General features: G+C 48.1%; 1 protein-coding gene across 1 annotated transcript in view; it reads right to left on the bottom strand.

Annotated features, from left to right (window-relative positions):
- The window catches only part of CACNA1E (calcium voltage-gated channel subunit alpha1 E), a 471,774-nt gene that overhangs the window by 362,386 nt on the left and 93,092 nt on the right, over positions 1–16,296 (bottom strand). Inside the window, exon 2 of the mRNA XM_077928105.1 lies at positions 14,532–15,006. Coding sequence (XP_077784231.1) covers positions 14,532–14,983 — 452 coding nt within the window. The 5' untranslated portion in view covers positions 14,984–15,006. The remainder of the gene's footprint in view (positions 1–14,531; positions 15,007–16,296) is intronic.

Below are 16,296 nucleotides of genomic sequence, written 5' to 3'. Positions count from 1 at the left end.
AAAACATACACCGCCATGTGATAGACAACAATCCCATGACTGCAATCATGGAGCAGGAATTCTAACATCCCACCCCCAGGTGCACAGCATGTGCACCGCTCTGGGTGCCGGAGCAGCTAGCTCCGCCTCTGGCTCCACTTAAAAGGATCAGATAGCAGGTGATGTGAAAGACAGCTCTGCTTGAGACACAGGAGTAGCTGCTGCGGGTGGAAGTGGAAAGCTCAGGACTAGATGGGCAAATAGTTGATCTGTTATTAGGCAGCTTCCTGAGTTTCTATGGGGATACATACTTAATTGTAAAGGTGGGTGCAGGCATCAAGGTGCTCTGAGCCACTGAGCTCATTTGGGCTTGGAGTAACACATCACGGATGCAGGGGAACAGTGGGAGGAGCCAGCTGGGGACACCTCAAGGGAAGAAGGCCCAGAGACCAGGGATAAGTGGTCAGAGGGAGAAGAGGCAGAAGACTAGGAGGAGGAGGTGTTGGAATCTGAAGAGGAAATAGGGCTTAGTGAGCTGGGAGAGAGAAGTCCAAAATCAGAGGCAGAAGTTGAAGCAGGAGAGGAGGGAGACCAAGATGAGAGATGACTCCAGCTGGCGAAGAGACACGGATGTCTCCCCCTCCTGCTGCTACAAGCTCCCCTTCCCTCTGGTCTCCCAGAACTAGGAGAGTCGTGAAAAGGGCAGAGGAGAAGTTAGCTTCATGCAGGTGCAAGTTGCTGTGGGAAACACTGGAGAGGATGGGACTTAGGCTGCTGCGGAGAGGCGGTGTCACATGCTGTTGGTGGTTGCTTGTGAGTAAACAGGCAGGACTCCAACCTGCCTTTTACAGGTTTTATTGTGCAAACTATAGGGACGCGGGTGGCGCTGTGGGTAAAACCTCAGCGCCTAGGGCTTGCCGATCGTATGGTCGGCGGTTTGAATCCCCGCGGCGGGGTGAGCTCCCGCTGTTCGGTCCCAGCTCCTGCCCACCTAGCAGTTCGAAAGCACCCCTAAGTGTAAGTAGATAAATAGGTACCGCTTTCTAGCGGGAAGGTAAATGGCGTTTCCGTGTGCTGCGCTGGTGCTGGCTCGCCAGAGCAGCTTCGTCATGCTGGCCACGTGACCCGGATGTGTCTCCAGACAGCGCTGCCCCCAACCTCTTAAGTGAGATGGGCGCACAACCCTAGAGTCGGACACTACTGGCCCGTATGGGCAGGGGTACCTTTACATTACCTATTTAAAGTGCAGATCAACAAAGTTCATGTCCGTCTTAGTCACTTGCAGAATCCGGGAGTGGCCCCTTCCGGCTTCTCCCCCAGCATAAGAACTTTGGTACCCCAAGCCTCCGCCTCCCCTCTTTGTGTTTCACCCCTCTGTGCAAGCTGGGCGATGGAAGGGGCATGTGTCCCTCCTGCCCAGCCCAGCGAGGTGAGGCGCTGGGGCTCTCAGCAGCCTCCTCGAGCCCTTTCCTGACTAGGCTGGCCCCTTCCCTCTCTTCTCCTCTGGAGGTGTAGCTTTTCCCACTGCTGGAAGAGAAACTTCTTCTCAGGAGCTTCGGAGGCTCTCTGTATTCCAACGGCTCCCCTGCCTCCCTCCCCTGTTCCAATGGCAGTCCCCTGACAGGTGGGTACCTTCAGTCTCAGCAACTACGGTATTGTTCCATATATAAGACAATTTTTTTATTGTTAAAAAATGTTAAAAATTGGGGGTCGTCTTCTACACGGATAGTGCAGAGGGGGGACGGGTGATTGGTGGCAGCCGCAAGCAGGAGATTTTCAGCGGGTGGCTGTGGCAAGGCCTGCCGGTGATTGGCTGCTGCGGCAGCAATTGGGCAGGGGTTTGGCGGTGGCTGGCAGACGATTTGCGGTTTTGTCGAGGCATGTGATTGACAGCGGTGGTCAGGCGGCTGAGCTCAACAACTATGGGAAATCTCCCCCCATTTCCTTAATTTGGAGTCTCAAAAAATAGGGTCGTCTTATAAACGGGGGAGTGTTATACACGAAAATATCCAGCACTTCATGGGAGATGAGTTGCTGTGCTCATTAGACCTGACACTCCTGTGCAGACCCTGGTTTTGCTAATAAAGAGTTAACTCCACTTTCTTGGTGTGATTTACTGCTGGCTCACTCCTGTCATGACAGTGATAGATCTATGAACACCCCCAAATTATGCAACTATTCCTTCCAAGGGAGTGCAGCCCAATTTGATCTTGCACACAGTGCAATTCCTGGACCTGGGAACTGCCCTTCCCAAGGGTCTCAATCTGGTCACAATTCTGCTGAAGTTTATTAGCCCTTATCCAGAACATGACTGCATCCAAAGTACCAGTTTAGGAAACGCACAGCTTCTCCTGTTTCAGGTGTTAAAGAGAAATAGAGCTGGATGTCTGCAGCATACGGGAGACACATTGCCCCAGATATCCTAATGACTGCCCACAGGGACTTTATATAGATATTACATAGCACTGGGGACAAAATTGTACTCTGTGGCACCCTGTAGATCAACTGTCAATATTACAGTCTGGAACCTGTAGATAGGAGCGAACCTGCCATAAATTGATGGCCCCAACTCCATTAGGATACTTTGGGGCCAATGGTCTCTAAAGCCACTGAGAGATTCAGGAGAATCGACAGGATTGAACACGATAATCCAATGCTGCAAGAACACAACATTGTGTGGGCTTACACTGATGTAGAGAGTGTGGTGTGTGTAAGCAAGCTGAATGTGTGTACACATGTGAATCTATTTTTAAATATTATTCCTTTTAAGCCAATCACTTGCTTTTTGGAACAGATGGAGCAACTGAAGTTGACAGGTATCTAGGCCAATACTTCAGAAAAGCTAATTGCTCACGATTAATGTAATTTTTTAAAAAAACCAAATGTTTATACATGGCGTGGGAAGCATCTTCAGCCTCGAAGGCCAGACAAATAAACTTATCACCAGCGGAAGAGCCATAGCTAGCCTTTACATTCTTTTTGCATGCAGTTAGTATAAACGGGCATGTTGCTGTCATGAACAGGTAACATCCTTGTCACAAATGGTACAGCTTTTCGCAGAACTGATCCTGAAAGTTACAAAATGGCCGTCCTTATGGCAGATGAAGCACTGATTCTGTAGGGATGCAGAGAAAAACCTGCCCCATGCTATGCAGGCTACAGCCCGTCTAGAGCCCTATAAGCCCTGGCAACAGATTTTTATGACTCTGGGAAGGCCTAGTGAGACCTCTAGGCATTTGGTGAACTTTCATTCCCACCTGAATGCAACCTCCATAATGTGTCTGGAGAGCTAGAAATTCTAGGCAACCCTGGCTCAGACTGGCCATTTTCTTTGTGGAATTTATCTTCTAAGTTTCACATAGGTAAAGGTAAAGGGACCCCTGACCATTAGGTCCAGTCATGACTGACTCTGGGGTTGCGGCGCTCATCTTGCTTTATTGGCCGAGGGAGCCGGCGTACAGCTTCTGGATCATGTGGCCAGCATGACTAAGCCGCTTCTGGCGATCCAGAGCAGCACACGGAAACACTGTTTACCTTCCCGCCGGAGCGGTACCTATTTATCACACTTTGATGTGCTTTCGAACTGCTAGGTTGGCAGGAGCAGGGACCGAGCAACGGGAGCTCACACCGTCACGGGGATTCAAACCACCAACCTTTTGATCGGCAAGTCCTAGGTTCTGTGGTTTAACCCACAGCGCCACCCGCGTCCCTAAGTTTCACATGCATCTAGAAAAAAGATCCATTTTAACTGAGGCAGAAATGGTCTTTCAAGCAGAGTGTTCCATTATCAGGTATTTGTTGCTTCACCATGCACTGCTGCCAACCGCTTAACCCCCAGCCCCTCAAAATCAAGCCTTATTTCCTCCACAGTGCATTGGTTCTATTTAATTCCCTTTGCTCCTCCTCCATCCCCTACAAAACCTGAAAGGGCCTTTGCTCAGTGGTAGGGACTGAAATTCCTGCTTTGCATACAAATGGTCCCCAGTTCATTCCTGGCACTTCCATGTTGGATTGGGAGAGACCCATGTCTGAAATCAGCTCTCCAGGGTTTCCCAAACTTGGGTCTCCAGCTGTTTTTGGACAATTCCCATCATCTCTGGCCACTGGTCCTGCTAGCTAGGGGTGATGTGAGTTGTAGTCCAAAATAAGCTGGAGACCCAAGTTTGCAAAATCCTGGTGTAGGGCTTTGATGGCCTGACAAGACAGCTTCCTATGCAACAATCCCGAAACTTCACTCAGGAACAAATCAAGCCATTCCAGGGCATTGGAGACAGCGGGTGGCCTGTGAAGCACCATCGTGATTAAGCTTCTCCTCTGCCCTTTCTGCACACAAGATGAAGGAGCTCTTCTCAAAGGCACATCTTTGAGTTGGCCAGCAAAGTCGGTGAGCCCCCAAGCCAAGTGCCGCTCATCAGCCACGTATTGTGTTTGTCACTCACATACCACAATATCCCTCCCCCACACATGTACCAAATATGGCAACAAAAGCTGACTTTCTGAATATTTGGTGGGCCTGCTATGTCTTGCCTGGTGAGTCACGATCATGTCAGTGGATCACAAGTTCTTCAGTTCTGCATTTTCCATGCCATAGAGATGCACAGATGGATCTCACATCCAACCAAAACCGATGCCCCGATCAGGCAGCAAAGACAGTTGATAGATCTCATTAGTATCAAACAGGACGACAGGGTGTTAATTAGAGAAACAGCCACTGTAGGGATTAAGCTGCATATTAATGAGTGACCCCCTTTCCTCTGTCTTCTGCCTGCCAATTATTTATTAATTTGAGACGCGGACACACACACACACACACCTGGCTCACTGCCAGTAATAAGGCACTGATCTTGCTCGTGAAGCTTGCTCAATTCCATTTCATATCTATCTTGTGCCCAAAGTCACATTGCACTTTTTCTAGTGCCAAAGGGTAAGGAGAGGCTTAAACCTGGGAAGTAAAACAATGCCAATTACATATATAAATATAATGAGCTTGAAAGAGGAAGACGAGCAACTCAGTTTGCTTTTCACTGAGGTCCACTTCACATATTAAAGGTAAAGGTAAAGGTAGCCCTGACTGTTAAGTCCAGTCGCGGACGACTCTGGAGTTGCGGCGCTCCTCTTGCTCTATAGGCCAAGGGAGCCGGCCTTTGTCTGCAGACAGCTTCCAGGTCATGTGGCCAGCATGACTAATGGCGAACTAGAGCGGGGAACGGAAACACAGTTTACCCACCGGAGCGCTACCTATTTATCTACTTGCACTTTGATGTGCTTTTAAACTGCTAGCAGGGACCAAGCAACGGGAGCTCACCCCGTCACGGGGATTCAAACCGCCGACTTTCTGATCGGCAAGCCCTAGGCTCTGCAGTTTAGACCAAAGCATCACCCACATCCCAGAGGCAAACCTGAATTTGCCCCAAGTACTGTATATGGTATTTATGTTACAGATAGTATGGAGCTACAGCCAGTTCTTGCCTATGTCTGCAAACCTGTATCTGGTGCACTTTTTCTATTTAGCTATACACCTAAAACCTATATTGTTTTAAGAGGCCCTCAAGGCTTTATGAAGAAAGAGACCCCCAAAAAACAATGCGTTACAGAAGCACCACCACGGCTATGGGATCAGTCTTGATTTGTGAGCAGCCCCACAACCAGACACCAAATCAGGTGGAAGGAAGAAGAGAGATTTCCACTATAGCCAGAGTGGGGTAAACTGCTGCTCCCCACCCTCCAGCTCCTTGATGTCTTTTTGCCATTGAATCTTGTTTCAAAGCAAGATCTCCAGGATTTGATATGGGGCAACTGGGACCTTCTGTGTGCAGAGGGCTCTATCACAGAGCAGTAGTCCTTTCCCACTGGCCAAGAGCACAGTTATCAGCATGTGAATTGCAGGTCTCCAACACAAAGCTAAAGCCAGTATGGCAGGAGCTTTTCCCAGCTCTTCCTGCAGCCCAATCCTGGCTGGGCTAAGAGGCACAGGGCCAATCCACCTCCTAGTACAATAATTACACTATAAGGAGCTGCTACTATCACATAAAGGTAAAGGTAAAGGTACCCCTGCCTGTACGAGCCAGTCTTGACAGACTCTAGGGTTGTGCGCCCATCTCACTCAAGAGGCCGGGGGCCAGCGCTGTCCGAAGACACTTCCGGGTGACATGGCCAGCGTGACATCGCTGCTCTGGCGAGCCAGAGCTGCACACGGAAACGCCGTTTACCTTCCCGCTAGTAAGCGGTCCCTATTTATCTACTTGCACCCGGGGGTGCTTTCGAACTGCTAGGTTGGCAGGCGCTGGGACCGAGCAACGGGAGCGCACCCCGCCACGGGGATTCGAACCGCCGACCTTTCGATCAGCAAGCCCTAGGCGCTGAGGCTTTTACCCACAGCGCCACCCGCGTCCCATTACTATCACATAGTAACATCCAAATATTAAGGTATTCAGAAACTGAATGATTCAACCCACACTCAAAAAGTACTGGTTTAAACATTTTTGGTACAATAACTAGAATTATGGGGTTTTTTGCACTTTGATCCTCCCAAAGTCCTCGTGGAGGCTCTGCACATGACTTAACAGCCCTCAAGTAAAGGATGACACCAGGACAAGGAGGGATATTAAAAACATTTACCCCTTCTATCACTGCAGATGGTGACAGCAGTCCCAAAATCAAAATACGCCTGATTCTTGGGAGAAAGGCGATGACAAACCTAGACAGCATCTTAAAAAGCAGAGACATCACGTTGCCGACAAAGGTCCGTATAGTTAAAGCTACGGTTTTCCCAGTAGTGATGTATGGAAGTGAGAGCTGGACCATGAAGAAGGCTGATCGCCAAAGAATTGATGCTTTTGAATTCTGGTGCTGGAGGAGACTCTTGAGAGTCCCATGGACTGCAAGAAGATCAAACACATCCATTCTTGAGGAAATCAGCCCTGAGTGCTCACTGGAAGGACAGATCGTGAAGCTGAGGCTCCAATACTTTGGCCACCTCATGAGAAGACTCCCTGGAAAAGATCCTGATGTTGGGAAAGATTGAGGGCACAAGGAGAAGGGGATGACAGAGGACGAGATGGTTGGACAGTGTTCTCAAAGCAACAAACATGAGTTTGACTAAATTGCGGAAGGCAGCGGAAGACAGGAGTGCCTGGCGTGCTCTGGTCCATGGGGTCACAAAGAGTTGGACATGGGGACTTCCGGGTTGGCGCCATCGCCGAATGGCGGACTCCCTCCGAGCTCCGGAGGGAGCCTGCTCGGCAGGGGCTGGGTCCTACCGCACCGGCGATGCGGGGACCCTTAAAAACCACGGCCACAGAGGCCGTGGACATGGAGACTCGGCTGGCACCGCTAGCGCCCTCCCGACTCGTGAAGGAGCCTTTTTAAAGGCTACGGATCGGGTGCCGGGGAGAGGCGTGGTGCTTTGAGTCCTTCGCTATCCCTGCCGAGCAAAGCCGCATGCCATCCGGCGGAGAGCGCTGACTTCTTCCATTGAAAATTCGGACTTTCAACAACAACCCGTGAGTAATTTGGAAACCGGGTTTAAAAGGAGAAAAAAAGAAATTTTTTTCGGATTTGATACGATCGGGGGGGGGGGGGGGGGGATCCAAAAAGGAAGTCAGTCCTCCTCCCTATTGTAAACCTTCCAAAACAAGGACTGGGAAACCAAGGTCCAAAAGAATTGTATTAAACTAAGAATTCCACGATGGGAAACTACAAGAACTGTGCTGGAGGAAGAATTGAGGGAGAAGGAAAACGTAACCCCCCCCCCTGGGAACCGGGGTGATTAAGGAGGGAGCCTGGCGAAAAGCGAAGGAGATTTTGACAGCTGTCAAAGTAGCTGTCAAAGTCGGAAATACAAAGAGGACTTTATTATGAGGACTTTGCTGGTTAATTTTGTTACAAATTTTTTACAATCCGTTAAAACTTGGATACAAAATGGCGAAAACATGGATAACAATCGGACTTTTGGACTAGAGAAAACAAAGTTACAACAATCCCCCTAGAGGAGTTTCAGGACATTACAAAGAAGGTCGTGAGTGGAAAAATACCATCGGAATTCTACAGGACTGGTTATCTTCTGGGAAAGCTGCAATATTGTGTCTACAGGGTGTTCAGCTAAAAGAGACAATAGAACTTTCTATTGAAGAGGGACTGAACGCAAGTTTTTGTTCCTGAATAACAATAATCCCTGCAGACTTACTAAATTTCTGAACAAGAACGTTTTAGCAGCAGAACAAGAGGAAACTAGCAGCAGAACAAGAGGAAACAAGCAGAACAAGAGGAAACTGGACTACAACTTGGAAAGAACAATGGGGGGAGGCCTATTAAAGATTTGAAGCTAAATGGTTTAAAAATAACTTTAAGAATAATTATAAAAAGAAAAGCCAGCAAGGAGTTGGAGGAAAAATGGGATTTATGGATTTTAACAATTCCAGGCAGACAACATGGATTGGTGATCAGAGGGAAATTAAACCGGGGACAGCGGGGGGAGAACTAGAATCCAAAGGCTTGTCAACTTTTTTCTGAATTGGTTTCTTTTCATCTACTATACTTTTTATTTTCTTATTTCTTATATTTCTATCATGTGGGGTGTTTTTATCATTAAAAAAAAAGGGGAAATTGTGGAATGGAAATGGGGTGGGCCTTGGGGAGAGAACATTTGTCTTTCAATATGAGGATTGTATAAATTTAAATTTAAATTTGAATAATGGTTTAAACAAATTAAGTTTTAATTAGAACTGAGAACTTGTGGAGCCAACAATATGAAAGGGGAATATGGTAGGGGTGGGGGAAGGGGGGAGTCCCGGAAAGTAGATGTATGAAAATAAGGCTTTGAACGTACTTTAATCTTTACTTTCTGTACTTTTGAAAATTTTAATAAATATTATTTAAAAAAAAAAAAAAGTCGGACATGACTAAACAACTAAACAACAACTCTTAGAAAACAGGACTTTACTAACTTGGTCAGGAATGCCCCAATTAAACAATTTTTGATGAGGAAGGGATAAAACAACCTGCACCAATTAAGTAAAAATGAATTCCGAAAAATCTAGAGATAGGAAATTGGTGATGAGAATTACATGCCCTCCAGCCATGTCCTTTGCAAAGTGCAGCCACAGGAGAATTTGAGGGGAGGAGTGTTCTAGGTTACCTTCTCGGCAAAGCCCAACCCTGCACCCTGTGTGAACTGACTGCGCACTCCATCATGCCACTAGATTTCTTTGCAATCTGCAAGGAATTCAAGGCAGGTGCAGGGAGCCATCTTGGCAGGCACAGATATGTGAAAAGTGTTCCTCCCCAACCTCTGCCTTACACCCTCAGTTGCTAGTTCTGTAAAACGCTAATCAACATTGCAGGCCAACCAGCCAATGCCGACAAGTAGCACCAGTCAAAATATTGACATAGTGAAATCAAACATCGGTGGGCATTTTAAAAAAACAGAGAACCGGTGTTTGGATAATATTTGAGCCTCCAGAAAATGGCTGGAGAACACTCGACTTCAAAATGTGCAGTGAAAAATTTCCAGACCTTTTGTTTTGCAGGGAGGAATTAAGTCAGCTCTACAATTGACACTTTGGCCAAGCCCTTTCCCTGACAGCTGATCTCTACCATTTGATGGTGTCTTGAATCCAGCACAAGACCAAGCAGCTGAGGTGGCAAAGGAGCAGAACGGTTATACTGCCACTTGAAAAGGAAGCCTTGGGGGCCGGTCTCATTTACTCCAAAATGAAGCAAGGCCCTGACAACTTCATCCTGCCCTTACCTGCCTGCCTGCCTTGTCATATCCAGTTGGGGCAGCTCTGCCCAACATGAAGGATTAGGAAGTCATTTTGGACTCACAGCTGTCCATGAAAGCGCAGGACAATTCTGTGTCCAGGGCAGTTGTACCAGCTGCATCTTATCTGCAGGCTGAGACCCTACCTGCCCACGGACTGTCTCGCCAGAGTGGTGCATGCTCTAGTTATCTCCCACTTGGACTACTACAATGCACTCTACGTGGAGCTACCTTTGAAGGTGACGCGGAAACTGCAACTAATCCAGAATGCAGCAGCTAGACTGGGGACTGGGAGTGGCCACTGAGATCATATAACACCAGCCCTGAAAGACCTACATTGGCTCCCAGTACGTTTCCGAGCACAATTCAAAGTGTTGGTGCTGACCCTTAAATCCCTAAACAGCCTCAGCCCAGTATACCTGAAGGAGCATCTCCACCCCCCATTGTTCAGCACTGAGATCCAACACCAAGGGCCTTCTGGTGATTCCTTCACTGCAAGAAGCAAAGTTACAGAGAACCAGACAGAGGGCCTTCTCGGCAGTGGCGCCCACCCCGTGGAACACCCTCCCATCAGATGTCAAGGAAATAAACAACTATCTGACTTTTAGAAGACTTCTGAAGGCAACCCTATATCGGGAAATTTTTAATGCCTAATGTTTTACCATTCTGTGTGTGTTGTAAACCGCCCAGAGTGGCTAGGGGAACCCAGCCAGCTGGGTGGGGTATAAATAATAAGGTGTCGTTGATGCTGCTGCTGCTGCTGCTGCTGCTGCTGTTATGTCACTGGCTCTAGCTTCACTGAGTGCCTTGTTAGAATTCCTGCTCCATGACTGCAGTCATGGGATTGTTGTCTTTCACATGACGGTATATGTTTTGTCTCCACAGAGTGGGAAGTGACGGAGACAGGATGTTTGTGTTCCTGTGTTCCGCGAAGTGGGACTATTGTCCTTTGTTCTTTCTCTCTTTGCTGTCTGACGCTAGAGAGAGAGGGAGCCATGTTGCAGTGCTCCGCGTGTGTTTATATGTAAATAAAGTAGTTTAGCCAAAATGCTGAGTTGCTGAGGTCTGTCACGCATGATGCGCAAACTCTGCCGATCCCTAAGTGTGCCGGCGTTGGCTGACGTCGCTGTGATGTTTGGGCTGAAGATAGCTTTTGAAGCTCCTGAACGAAAGACCAGGAGGGAGAGAACATGCCAGTCGGGCATGTGTCTCTACCAGGGTCCTACTCAAGTGTGGGCTGAGCTCCCAGCATTCTGTCCTACCATTCCCCAGCTGCCAGTGGGAGGAAATGCCCAAAGAGAATTTTTGCCTGTGTCTTGCTCGGGAGAAGCAGCTGAGCTGCCCCAGGAAAGGGGAGACCTTTATGGTTGAGGGCTGTGCTGAGATCAACTGCAAAGCCCTGGAGGCCACGCGAAGCCACAAGGCTTCTGTCTAATATTAATGTGTGTGTGTATATGTATATATTCCCAACCCCTGTTTAAAAGAGTCGCCACGGTCTCCAGGGGTTGAGGAATGCAAGTTCCCAGTTGCCTAGCAATGCTTGGCGACGGGTGGGGTGTGGGGGGGTGTTCAGGAGCAACTCTCTCTATTTGTTCTCCAGTGCAATTAGGGAGAGGGGGCTCTTTTCCCCCTTCTGCTCAAGCCTTGACTTATTCAAGGCAAAGCTGCCATGGAGACTGTCTCTTGCTTGGCAGCTAACGTCAACGCAAGCAGACAGATTCCATGGCATCCTCGGAAAGGTTTCTCGAGAGGGGGAATCAATCCCACCAAAGCGTTTAGACCACGCCAATCCCACCTCCCAGAAAGCTGCCAAGTTGAGAATGGCACCCAACCCAACCCCGCCACCCACTTCGGGTTACGGGAGGTCTGTGACCAAGATCCCTTGTGTGCCTTTTTGGAATCACAGAAGATGCCAGGAGGGCAGTTATGAATCAGGGTTGTGGCGCTGAGAGAGAAGGGCACTTACCCTTTTTCTACACACACCATTTTCCCAACTGAACTCCCTTCTACTAAAGCTGCCATTTGCCCTGCAGGGGAAAACGAAACAGGGTTCATGGGTACTTGTATGTTTCCCCCTGCAGATGAAACACAACTTTATTCAAGCGTAAACTTTCAGAAATCATTATATAGGGTGGAATTCAATGCCATGCTATTAGGAACATTTCAGCCCACCAGACAGTATGACACACACACACACACCGCACAGGCTTCTGCTGACAGAGCTTCTTGGGTCAATCCCAACTATAGCATATTAATTATCAATACATTAGTATACAATATATCCTATGGATATTATAGAATTATAGCAAACATCCTATATACGAAGGGCAAACTCAGTTCTCTGAATATGGATCCTTATAGAAGCAAAATGGAATGCCACCCCCCACAGGCAGGATATATTAATAGGCTTGGGCAGGCCAAAAGGCCTTAGGTGCAACAATATTTAGGAAAGTAAGTCCTAAGTTTGTGTAAACACTAAAGCAGCTCGATGAGGACTGTCCATGCTGCCCATTGGAGGATAGGCAAAGGAGAAATGAGGGGACTGAAGAGCTGTGGCTGACGACCCCTGATCAGGAACATTTTGGTGTGTGTGTGTGTGTGTGTGTGTGTGTGTGTGTGTGTGTGTGTGTAAAATACTCCTTCCCTCCCTTACGAAGCTGGCTGCACTGTCTCCAAAGCCTTCCAAGAGTTGAGTGCATTAGATTAAGGTTACCAGATTTTTTTCAATGAATCCAGGGACACTTTTCAACTTCCTACTAAATAGATTGATTTTGTCAGGGAACTGATTTGTAAATCCAGGGACTGTCCCCAGGTAACGGGGACATCTGGTAACCTTGCATTAGATCAGACCAGAACTCAAATCCATCCAGCCTGGGAAACATTTTGCATTTTTTTGTTCGTTTGTTTGTTTCAAAATGGGAGCATAGGGCACCAGAACATTCTGCGCCCTGCCCTCGCAATGCGAAAAGTGGCAGATTCAACCCTTGGCATCTCCAGGTAGGGCTAAGAAATCCCTGGAGAGCCCCTGCCAGTCAGTGCAGACAACATATACCAAGCTAGCTGGCCCAAGGGTTGGATTCAGTAGAAGGCAGCTTCTGGTGCTCTTAGAAAGCTGTGGATGGAGCTTCAACTTCACCCTCAGGATGCTGTCCAGCTGCCATATTTTTAGCACAGCTTTTTTCGAGATCATTGACCCCAGGTTGAGTGCAGACAGAGAAGACTGGGTGGGGAGATGCGAACAAGAGTTGCATTTTGATGTGATGTCCACATTGGTCAAGAAGTTCATTGAACTGTAGAGTTGGGAAGACTCCAAACGGTCAAACCTCCTGCGATGCTGCAGGTTATCATCTGAAAACAAGGAGTTGTCCTCCAGTGACTTCTTGTTCCCTCCAGCCTTGCTATCACCATTATTAAAATTTATTGCATGCTTTTCTACTGGAAATGCAAGGCATCACACAATAAAATCAGGTAAGCACGCAGGAAGCTGCCTTAAACCAAGTCAGACCATTGGCTCATCCAGCTCACTATTATCAACACTGACTGCCACAGCCACTCCAGGTTTTGGGGCAGCCCTGCCTGAATTTGACCAGGAATGAACAGGAGATAATTTGCATGTAAGGCATGTGCTGTACAAAAAGTAGAACTTAACAATCCAAATACTAAATAAACATATTGTGGCTCCGTAGCAACAGTGATATCAAGCAAAGCCAGATGGCCCACACTGGTGAAAGAACTCTCTCCCATACAAACAGTCAAGTTGGAATTACTGTATTTTTCGCTCCATAAGACACACTTTTTTCTTCCTAAAAAGGAAGGGGAAATGTCTGTGCGTCTTATGGAGTGAATGTGTGGTCCCTGGAGCCGAATTGCCCAGGGGCAAAAAGCAGATCATGCTTTTTTTTTTAAGAGGGAAGTGGGTGTTGGAACAAAGCCGCTGATCGTTTGCTGATCAGGGAGAGAGATAAGGGACGCTAGAGATAAAGGAAGCTGCCTGGGAGGTGGGAGGTAAAGACAGCAAACTTGCAAAGGGGGGAAACAGGAAAACTGTTTCTGTATCATGATATCAGTTTCATACTTTTTAACCTGGCAATATATTGCGAATCATGAGGTGTGTATGTACGTGCTATGCAAAAATCACAATGTGGGGAAAATCATGAATTGTTTCTACATAGCTCCAGCCTCAGTTCAGACTGTGATATACAGTACTTTTTTCTAGAAAAAGAGGTGCCAGAACTCAACATGAACACCTCCCTTGTTCTCTTATAACGGCAATGGTGCCCACCTGAGAGGTGCCAGAACTGAGTTCCAACGAGTTCCAGCTGGGGGGAAAAAGCCCTGGTGATATATCAATATATCACAATGTTTAGCTGGTGATATATCGCGGTGTTGAAAACCAGGTATCACCCAGCTCTAGTGCAGTTGTACCTTGGAAGCCAAACGCCTTGGCACTTGTAAGTTTTGGCTCCCAAACGCCACAAACCTGGAAGTGAGTGTTCCGGTTTGCAAACGTTCTTTGGAACCCAAATGTCCGGTGTGGTTTCCGCGCTTCCAATTGGCTGCAGGAGCTTCCTGCAGCCAATAGGAAGCCACGCCTTAGTTTCCAAACATTTTGGAAGTTGAAGGGACTTCTGGAACGGATTCCATTCGACTTCCGAGGTACGACTGTACTGAGAAGGCCCTGCTCCAAGCCGCCACCAAATCTCACTCCAGAAAGGAGGGGACTAAGAGCCCATTTCCCTGCCAATCTCAGAGGATGAAGAGGAACAGCCTGTGACCTCGGCCATGTACTTACTCCCACTCCTTCCGCCTCGCCTGCGGCGTGCTCTGCATCTTGTGGGCTTCGTGCGCCTTGATGATATCCCGCTGTTCAATCAGGCCCCCTCGCCGGCGCTTGATGACTTCTGGGCTCACGGGAATGAGCTGACTCTGCCCCACGTCCAACGTGCTGCCGCCCTCCAACCCCAAACTGGATTCCCTCTCCTGGGAGTGCAGTTCGTAGAGGCCATCGAAGCTGGTGGTGCGCGAGACGAGCGTGTCCGTCAAGGTCTCCGGCTCCAGCAGGCTGCAGGACTGAGCGGGCTGCATCAAACCCAGCCGGTGCTTCCGCCATGCTTCTTCCTCCGGCAGGGCCAGCATGCACCTCTGCGAGTCGCTGTCCAGTTCAGGGCTGCCGCCGGGAGGGTAAGAGCCTGATTCGGGGAGCATGTGAGCGCTGAGAGAGCACGTGCCAAGGCTGAACATCATGGACGCCGCTGCAGAACATCACTCTAGGGACAAGGAACAGAAGGGCAAGAAAAGTTACCAGCAGGCTTCTTTCTGGGACCTGTTTTGAGTGGGGGGTGATTCAGGTTGCAGAACTGGAAGTGGACGCTGCCCACTTTATAAATTGTGTCCCTCAAAAAATATCAGTACAAAGCAGAAAAATAACCAAGGATCAAGGCCCTGTTGGGTTGAAATGCCACAGTCATTACCCAGCTCCTCTAGTAGGGTCATATGAATTGCTCTCTAGCCTGCAAGGGTTAGGAGAGGACATACAGTGGTGCCTCGCAAGACGAAATTAATTCGTTCCGTGAGTTTTGTCGTCTAGCGATTTTTTTCATTTTGCGAAGCACGGTGTCAGGAAAGTTTTGGAAAAGCTTCAAAAATCACCAAAGTCTTTAAAAACCTCAAAAAAGGCTACCACACCGTGTTCTATGAGTTGCTCCTCGAAGTCAAGTCACAACTGTATTAACGGTGTTAAGAAAAAGGAAACAAACTTGCAAGACGTTTCCGTCTTGCGAAGCAAGCCCATAGGGGAAATCGTCTTGCGAAGCAGCTCAAAAAACAAAAAACCCTTTCGTCTAGCGAGTTATTTGTCTTGCGAGGCATTCGTCTTGCGAGGTACCACTGTACATAGGTTCAGGAACAAACACACCCACCCCATCCCACAAATGCAAAAGAGCTCAAGTTCAATCCCCTGGCATCTCGCCAGAGTACTGCATGCTCTAGTTGTCTCCCGCTTGGACTACTGCAATGCATTCTACGTGGGGCTACCTTTGAAAGTGACCAGGAAACTGCAATTAATCCAGAAGGCGGCAGCTAGACTGATGACTGGAAGTGGCTGCCGAGACCATATAACACCATTCCTGAAAGACCTACATTGGCTCCCAGTACATTTCTGCAAGTTTCAACTCAGAAAGCAGTATTCAGTCATCAGTACTACACATACCAAAAGGAATGATTGTGAAAATAAGAAATAGGGGCACAGGGCAGATTTTGTCCTCACTCAGCGCACCACATCACCAAAATCTGCCCCTGCCCCATTTGGGCAAGCAAGAAGTATTATCAATGGAAATGTCATATATTATCATTTATAGAGCAAGTTGCTCCATCGTGGGACTGTGTGTGGCTCCTTCAAGTCAACAGCACCTGCAGCTTTTGCTGCTCCAATTAAGTTATCTGGAGGAAAGCTGTCTACCAAGAGGGAGGAATAAACAGATTATGGCACACCAACCTCCTATCAGGATTCAGTGAATTTGCGAAGGGACTATGTGGCCTGGATCACACCTTCTTCCCAC

Source organism: Podarcis muralis, chromosome 5, assembly GCF_964188315.1.
Source record: "Podarcis muralis chromosome 5, rPodMur119.hap1.1, whole genome shotgun sequence".
NCBI classification, from domain to species: Eukaryota; Metazoa; Chordata; class Lepidosauria; order Squamata; family Lacertidae; genus Podarcis; species Podarcis muralis.
The sequence above is the reverse complement of the archived record's forward strand: the minus strand, read 5'-3'. Positions and strand labels throughout refer to the sequence as shown.